Source organism: Cheilinus undulatus, linkage group 6 (genome assembly GCF_018320785.1).
Source record: "Cheilinus undulatus linkage group 6, ASM1832078v1, whole genome shotgun sequence".
NCBI lineage: Eukaryota > Metazoa > Chordata > Actinopteri > Labriformes > Labridae > Cheilinus > Cheilinus undulatus.
Genome location: NC_054870.1, coordinates 13,177,742 through 13,185,640, shown reverse-complemented (window position 1 = coordinate 13,185,640; position 7,899 = coordinate 13,177,742). Strand labels below are relative to the sequence as shown.

Genomic DNA, 7,899 nt, shown 5'->3' with positions numbered 1-7,899 from the left:
ATGTGTCAAAGAGCATCAGGACTAAACTTGAACTGCTTTGACTTTGAAGAGCTTGTTTTCCAATAAAGGCCGTCCAGCTTGACATGCATGCAACGGTTCTATCACGTTGTTCATACTGTGTTACTGTCTGAGGTCAGGCCACCCAATCAGCAATGAAACCCATGTTATCTTTGTACAAACAGAGGCTAGAAACACCAGAACAGCACCATTGTAAAGTTCACCAGAAGGATAATTCATTGAGCTTCATCATGTGTGTCATTCCTTCAAAGCCTGACCAGGGACAAAGACTGAAAATGAACCCTGGCTAGAAGTCTGTCAGACATTTCATCAGTTACACTGTCATTAAATACAACAATGCTTATGTACTGTCCCTGACAGATAAACTGATAAATAAATAGATAAATAAATAAATAAATAAATAAATGAAAGTAGAGCGGTTCTGCGTAAATGGAACTTTAGAATGTTGTTGTTTAGAATGTAGAATGTTTGTCTTTGGTCCATTGATGTGAATACCACTGTGATGTCAGTTCTAGAATCTTCAGACTCTCTACTATAAAAGCTCAGAGTCTCAGCATTCAAACTCTTTTGGTCGCAGTCAGCAGTCGGTTGGTCGCAGACAGACGGACATCGAGCGCTCGCCAAACTTGAATTTTCCTCGTGAAACTTGAAGACGTCACTTCTCCTGTTTTCTCGAGACTTCTCGTCTCTGTCGTGTGGAGAAAGCAAAAGTAAGTCTAAAGATTCGTGCTGCTGCTTTGACTTGAATAAGACTGAATTTACACAAATTTCTGGTTTTATATTTTAAAACTAAATTGTTTTTTTAAATCGAGTGTTGCCTTAGACGGCGGTGTCAAACTCAAGCCCAGGCCTGAAAGATCAGTAGAATTAGATTTAAAAATAGTCAGAAATGAGGGAAAAGAAAATTAATTTGTGTTTTCATTTCATCTTTCATCATTTTGAATTCATGATTTTAATTTTTTAAAAATGTTTTGACATTTTGGACTCACAATTTAAAAGCTTATCTCATACTTTAACATTTTAAACATGATTGTGTCTTTATATTTCATGCATTTGCCTTTTTTAAAACTTTATTTTGACATTTAATTTGACCTTTGAAACAGTAAGTTTGACTTTTTGTCTCAGATTTTGAGCTTTTAACCTAGTAATATTGACGTTTTTTGTCTCAGTATCATGTATCATCAGGACTAAGTTTTTCCCCCATAATTCATCACTGTTGAGAATGAGGCTGACAGTTTGTGGTTGAACGTTGACCCTCCTGCTAGACCTAAACTCAGACTCAGCTGTGATTGTTTGACACCCCTGCCTTAAGCCTTTATAGAAGGACTTCTGCTTTAACTTCAACATGCATCTGGTCTTAGATCAACTCATGAAAAGCTGTTGAATTTTCTTTTATTTGTAGTGAACAACATGGAGAAGAGCGTGAAGAGGAAACTTCAGGAAGCTGATGTTCCCCCCAGAAACTCCTCTGAACCCAAGAAGGCTGGAGATCAACCAGCGCTGAAGAGGACTAAAGCATGCGTGCTAACAAAGCCCAAGGAAGACTTCACCATCCCTGGACTTGAACCAGCGGAGGAGAGGACACCTGCATGGGTGCTCAGCAAGCTGTTCAAATACAGTGATGAGGAGAAGGAAGACCTCCCCATCCCTGGACTGGAACCAGCAGAGGAGAAGGCAGCAGCATGCGTCCTCAACAAGCTGTTCCGGTACAGCGATGAGGAGAAGGATGGTTTCTCCATCGGGCGTAAGATGAAGGCCTTGGATGGTGGAGAACCCCCAGAGAAGAGGTCCAAGGACAGCAGTGAGTCCAGCAGCTCCCCTGTCACCTGGGAATCGGACTCCTCTGCTCCTAACCTCCAACCATCTGAGTCCGGCACCAAACATAAGGACGGTGACGCAGAATTATCAGAGGAGGAAAAAATATACAAGATGTCCTCCTCAACTAACAAGAGCCAAGGTAAGAAACAAGACTGATATCTTGAATCATCTTGAGACTGTTGAATTTGGGGAAACCACTAGAAGCATTGGCTGTGTTGAGCTGTTTCAGCTGCATTTGTTCATTGCAAACAGCAGGAAGTCTGTAAATGTTCACAATAAACCTGATCAGCAGTGGTGGTTGGATCATTCTGACTGCAGCTGTAGATGTTTGATCAGGTCTAAATGTAGGCTTAGTGGGACCAGTCGCAGATGTAGGCTCTTACACGGGGGCTTGCTAGCGGCCTCAGTGCATAGGCAAAGGTGCATCAATGAGAGGTCGGCCTATGAGGAGTAGTGAAGTTCAACAGTAGAATTAAACAGAGAGTTCCTGATTATAGCTAATTATAGTCAGGTAGATCTGCAGGTTACTCTGCACACTGAGTGGAAATTAAGGCAGTAAGATATTTGCAATGAAACGTCGTCATAAACACATCTGTAAACTTCAGACAGCTTCATTGCATCTTTAAACATAGAACTTCTGCTCTTTGTATTCTATTTTGTCCTTTTCCTTCATTGCTTTGACATTTTTTCTCCTTCTCCATTTCCGTAACCTCGTCTTGTTTTTTTGTACTTGACAATAAAATCACAGTTTAGATTCTGATTCTGGTTTTTGTGCTTTTTAGCCGACTTTAAGTCCAAATATGAGGTTCTGGGTCCACTTGGCAAGGGAGGCTATGGAATGGTCTACAGTGGCTTCAGGAAATCAGACAAGCTACCGGTAAGTCAGTCAAAGCCTTTCTTTTCACGATAATGGCATTTTAACTCATCTTTACAATATAACAGACTCTAGAGCACAGGTGTCAAACTCAAGGCCCGGGGGCCAAATCTGGCCCATTGAATGATTATATCCGGCCTGCAAGACCATATCATATTTGTGTTATAACTGGCCCACCAGTATGAGGTCTGCAAATTTCCCCCAGTATCAAAATTTAAACTTGACCTTGATGATTTAAAATATCCTTGTTAAGACATAAAATCTAAAAAAAAGCAAAGAAATTTCATAAAAACTCAAAATGTGGGGAAAGAAATTGTGTTTTTATTTCATATTTTTAATTTTGCATCTCAAGATTACGACTCAAACGTAGGATTTTGACTTTTCATTTCATACTTTGACCTTTAAACTCATACTTTGGACTGTATATGTGACAATTTAATCTGTTAGATTCACAATTTTAATTTCTAAGTCATATTTTGACCTTTTTCAACTCCTTACTTTGGCTTTTTAATCCCATATTTTGACTTTTATAAACATGATTTCATTTTTTTTCTCATATTTTGACAGTTTGAATAAATAATTTGTACATTTTAGACTCCCAATTTTAAATTGAAGTCATATTTTTAACTTTTTAAGTCATCATTTTAAATTCTAGCTCATATTTTGACATTTTCAAACCCTAATTTTGGCTTTTTAACCCCATATTTTGACCTTTCAGACTCACAATTAAAAATTTTAAGTCATATTTTGATTTTTAAACTCTTTATTTCAAATTTGATCTTATATTTTGACCTTTCAAACCAATGGTTTCGACTTTCTCCTCAAATATTTCTCTTCAAAAACATTATTTTTCTATTTCTAACACTGTGTTTTGATCTTTTGAACTAATAAGTCTGACTCTTTATCTCAGATTTGAGCCTTTAAACTTATTATTTTGACTTTTTGAATTTCCAAATGATTTATCATCAGTGCTGTTTTTCATATTTTATCAAAGTTGAAAATGAGGTTGACAGTTATGGTTCAATGTTGACCCTGTTGGACCCTCAGGTCAGACCTGAATCAAGAATCTGGCCCCTGCTGTGACTGAGTTTGACACCCTTGCTCTAGAGTTTACTTGAAGTTAGACCAAAGCTGACATGAAAAATAGCTGATGAGACAGAAAACACACAACGCAGTTTCTCAGTACTAGACACTGGCAGATCGTTCAACTGTCTATACCCAGAACTAACACAACAGTTCTTTATACTGGACAAGCCCTCCTTCCCACAATGCATCTGACACTGGACACCTCATTCTACATCCTCTGCCTCCCTGAGATTATTGGCTTTCAGTGGCACCATAAAAACAGTTAAAAAACCTGAGACCAGATCTTTAAAACCCACATGCTCTCATGTCTTCTCACTGATATGTGGAAAATTCACCAATCACCTTCAGAGTTATTGTACATTTCTGTATCTCAGCATCACTGGAAACTGGAGAAATCTCCATGATTTTCAAGGTTTAATAATGGTTGTTGTTGTTGTTGTTGTTGGTGATGATGATGATGATGATGATGTTGTGTCTTGCAGGTTGCCATCAAGTATATCAATGCAGCGAATGTCAGGCGCCAAGAGGTGGTGAGTAAACTGATCCATAACAAACAGCATCCAAAACCTAACTGTTCTAACTGACACAGCTCTACTTCTGCCTCAGTCTCTATTTAAAACAACTCTGTACGTTTCACCAAGGCTGTCTATAAGGGGGGATAAAGGGGAAAGCTTTCTGGGGAACAGCAAAATCATGGTCTATTGCAGCGGTTTTCAAAGTGTGAGGCGGGCCTCCCCTGGGGGGCGCCACAGAACTTCAGGGCGGGTGTGGAACCATAAACCAGAAAAAGACGTGATTTGCTTTGCTAACTTCTGCTGTGCATGGAGCAAAATAATTAGACATGTAGTTACTTTAAGGCAGTGATACTCAACGTGTGATTTGTGATTATTTGTGGCTCTTTTATATCTTAATTTTAAATATTACTCCCCCAGAAAACCTTAGAGAAGAGAACTTTTTTGCCCCTTTTCATCCATTTAAAGGTGCAGTGTGTAATATTTAGCCTAGTAGCATTTAGTAAAACAAACAAACTTGGTTAAATGAAACATGATGTCTACAGGTAGGTCTATCCTAATTAGTGTTTATCCACCTGAAAAAAAAAGTTTTTTTTTATTAACTCAGTATAAGCAATCTATTTATACATGGGGCAAGATGATATAAAAATATAAAGGGGCAAAATGCAGCTAAAAATTGGCAACAAGATGCAAAAGAGCATAAAATGGACAAAAAAAAAAAAAAAAGCAATATTGGCAAGAAATGGCAGAAAAGCTCATAAAGGTTGCAAGACAGAAAAGTAAGAAAAAATGCAGAGAATTGGTTAAAAGGTAAAAACTTGGGGGGGAAAAGCAAAACTGGGTCAAAAAAGAAAAAAATAAAGGCAAAACGTGGCCAAAATAAGAGGTCAAATTTGTGGAAAAGTGGCAAAAAAATGGGCAGAAATGGACAAAAATGGGTTGAAAGTGGCAAAATGAATTTATTATTAAGCAAAACAAAGTGGTAAAACCAGTTCAATAGTAGCACAAATCAATATTCCAACACTCAATAATAGCTTGATGCTCTTTTCAGCTCCAACATGTGGGAACTGTTAGCCAGGATGCTACTGATCCAACACACTCACTCTGATAACATCACATCTATGGGGGTTCATTCTCTGGGATTAACAAGGGTCCAGTCAGTTCTGTGTGTCACCAGTCTGCATTAGAAAATTGATTATTTTCCTCCAAAAGCAGTTTGAGCAGACAGAAGGTGCTAACAGCTTTGTGTTTGTATTTCCATCCTTAGATATGCAATGGAACGAGCTACAACGTCATCCTGGAGGTGGCGTTCATGCTCAAAGCAACAGGATTAACAGGAGAAGTCGGCCAGTCAGCAGCGGTGTCACTCCTTGACTGGTACTTCCTGGACGACAGACTAGTTCTGGTCATGGAGAGACCGACGCCCTGCATGGACCTCCTGCAGCATCTGAAGAAGCGTGGAGGAAAACTGTGTCAGGACGAGGCAAAGGTAGGTATCTGGACTTTCTGTGTCTATTTGGCTCAGTTTAAACCAGTCATGGTGTTACGGGTGTCAACTATGCTGCTATCATGTGTTCAGTCAGCATGACATGTGCATGGCATGTTACTTTACTGGGCAGCAGATGGCTTTATGTGGGATGGTGGGCCTTTGATGGGCCAGATAGGGACATAGTTTCATTTTCATTCACTTCATTCAGTGCATTTTAATCCTTAAAACTGTTTTTGTCTCCTTTTACTCCAGGACATCTTGAGGCAGTTGGTGGATGTCACCATTGATATGGAATCAAAGGGCATCTTCCATCAAGACATCAAGCCTCACAATGTCCTCATACAGTCTCAGTCCGGGGTGTCAAGAGTGCGCCTCATTGATTTCGGCTGTGCGAGCTTCTCCTCAGAGACGTGTCATCATTTTTGTGGTATGATATCTGACTTTGATTCATTATTTTAAGTATTTTAAATCTTGACTTTCACTGCTAAATTTGAACATAAATGGCGCTCTCTCTCTTCCATCCATAACTCTTCTCTTTCTCTGTTTTTGCATGCACCAGGTACCCGTCTATATGCCCCCCCAGAGTGGTTGTATTGTGGGGCGTACCAGGCCTGCCCGACCACTGTGTGGCAGCTGGGGGTGCTGTTCTACTCCCTCCTCCATGGGGCATTTACGTTTACCACCAAGGAGTTCCTGAAAGGCGCAGTTGAATTCAACTGGAAACTGTCCAAAGGTAAGAAACACATAAATGCACATATTTTCAGTCTGTAAGTCTCTATCTTGTTTTCTCCTGAATCATTTTTTTCCACACACTAACACCTCGATGTGCCACTTTCAGAGAGCAAGCTTCTGCTGAGGATGTGCCTGGTCGAGAACCCAGAACATCGAAGCACCCTGCAGCAGCTTCAGAGGCTTCTGGAAACAAAAACAGATTTCTACCGGGTGTAGTAAGTAAAAACTTCAGTTTCTCCCACAAGCAAATGCCAAATTCTGAGTTTAGGTCTAACCTTAGAGCCTGACAGGGTCGACATTTAACCAGAAACTGGCAGCCTTATTTTCACCAGTGATAAAATATAGAGAAAAAAAACTTAGCATTGATGATAGATAACTTTGAGACAAAAAAGTCACAATTATAAGTCTAAAGGTCCAAAATCTGAGATAGTCAATCCTATTAGTCCAAAAGGTCAAAACATGAAAATGACAGTCCAAATAATGTTCTTAAAATGCAAATATATGTGAAAGAAAGTTGAAATAGTGAGTTTTAAAGGTGAGATATAACTCAAAATCATCAATTAAAAAAGGCCAAAATGTGAGATCATGAGTGTAAAAGTTCAAAGTATGAGGTTAGGTCAGGTTAGGTCAAAATATGAGATAAAACTAAAAATCATGAGTTTAGATTTTAAATTGCCACTCTTAAAGTTCAAATTGTGGGATTAAAAGTCAAAAATCTGAATTAAAAAAAAATGCAAAATATGATTCAAATTTCAAAATTATGAATTGAAAATTTTAAAGTATGAAACAAAAAGTTAAATTCATCAGTTTTTAAAGGTCAAAATATGACATAAAAAGCAAAAACATGAGTTTAGTAGGTCGAAATATAAGTTTAGATTTTAAATTGCTAATCTAAAAGTTAAAATTGTGGGATGGAAACTCAAAGTAAGGACTAAAAAATGTCAAAACGTGAGATAAAATTAGAATTTAAAAGCTTCTAAGGTCAAAATATGTTTGGAATTTAAAATTTTGAATAAATGGTCAAAATATGAGATGAAAAGTCAAAATTATGAATTGAAAGGTCAGAATATGGAATAAAAAGATTAAATCATACATTTAAGTCATGATTGTGAAATGCAAAATAGAAAATTTGAAACAAAAACACATTAATTTCCTCCCACTTTCCAGACTTTTTATCCAATTAGTGTGACTCTTGTTACATTTTCACATTTTGATGGCTTAAGAGGAATAATTTAAATCATCAGGGTTAAGTTTACATTTTTAAACTGGAGGAAATCTGCAGACCACATATCAGTACCAGTTATAATTATGATCTTGAGTTTGATAGCACTGAATCTGTAGTGATGGATCCTGTTAACTCTGTTCTCTCT

General features: G+C 38.0%; 1 protein-coding gene across 1 annotated transcript; it reads left to right on the top strand.

The window, feature by feature from the left end:
* The first annotated feature begins 1,428 nt into the window (after positions 1-1,428).
* Positions 1,429-6,745, top strand: LOC121511212 (serine/threonine-protein kinase pim-1-like). Its single transcript, XM_041789812.1, has 7 exons — positions 1,429-1,975; positions 2,619-2,713; positions 4,279-4,326; positions 5,576-5,797; positions 6,050-6,224; positions 6,357-6,530; positions 6,636-6,745. Exons 1-7 carry the CDS (start codon positions 1,429-1,431, stop codon positions 6,743-6,745), a joined length of 1,371 nt encoding a protein of 456 aa, XP_041645746.1.
* The last annotated feature ends 1,154 nt before the right edge of the window (positions 6,746-7,899 follow it).

What these genes read in the sequence shown, in the direction of transcription:
- LOC121511212 (XM_041789812.1), top strand. Translation starts at nt 1,429, where the DNA reads ATGGAGAAGAGCGTGAAGAGGAAACTTCAGGAAGCTGATGTTCCCCCC. An exon ending in GGAAATCAGACAAGCTACCG is followed by an intron (nt 2,714 to 4,278) that starts GTAAGTCAGTCA and finishes TGTGTCTTGCAG; the next exon opens with GTTGCCATCAAGTATATCAA. An exon ending in GACGTGTCATCATTTTTGTG is followed by an intron (nt 6,225 to 6,356) that starts GTATGATATCTG and finishes TGCATGCACCAG; the next exon opens with GTACCCGTCTATATGCCCCC.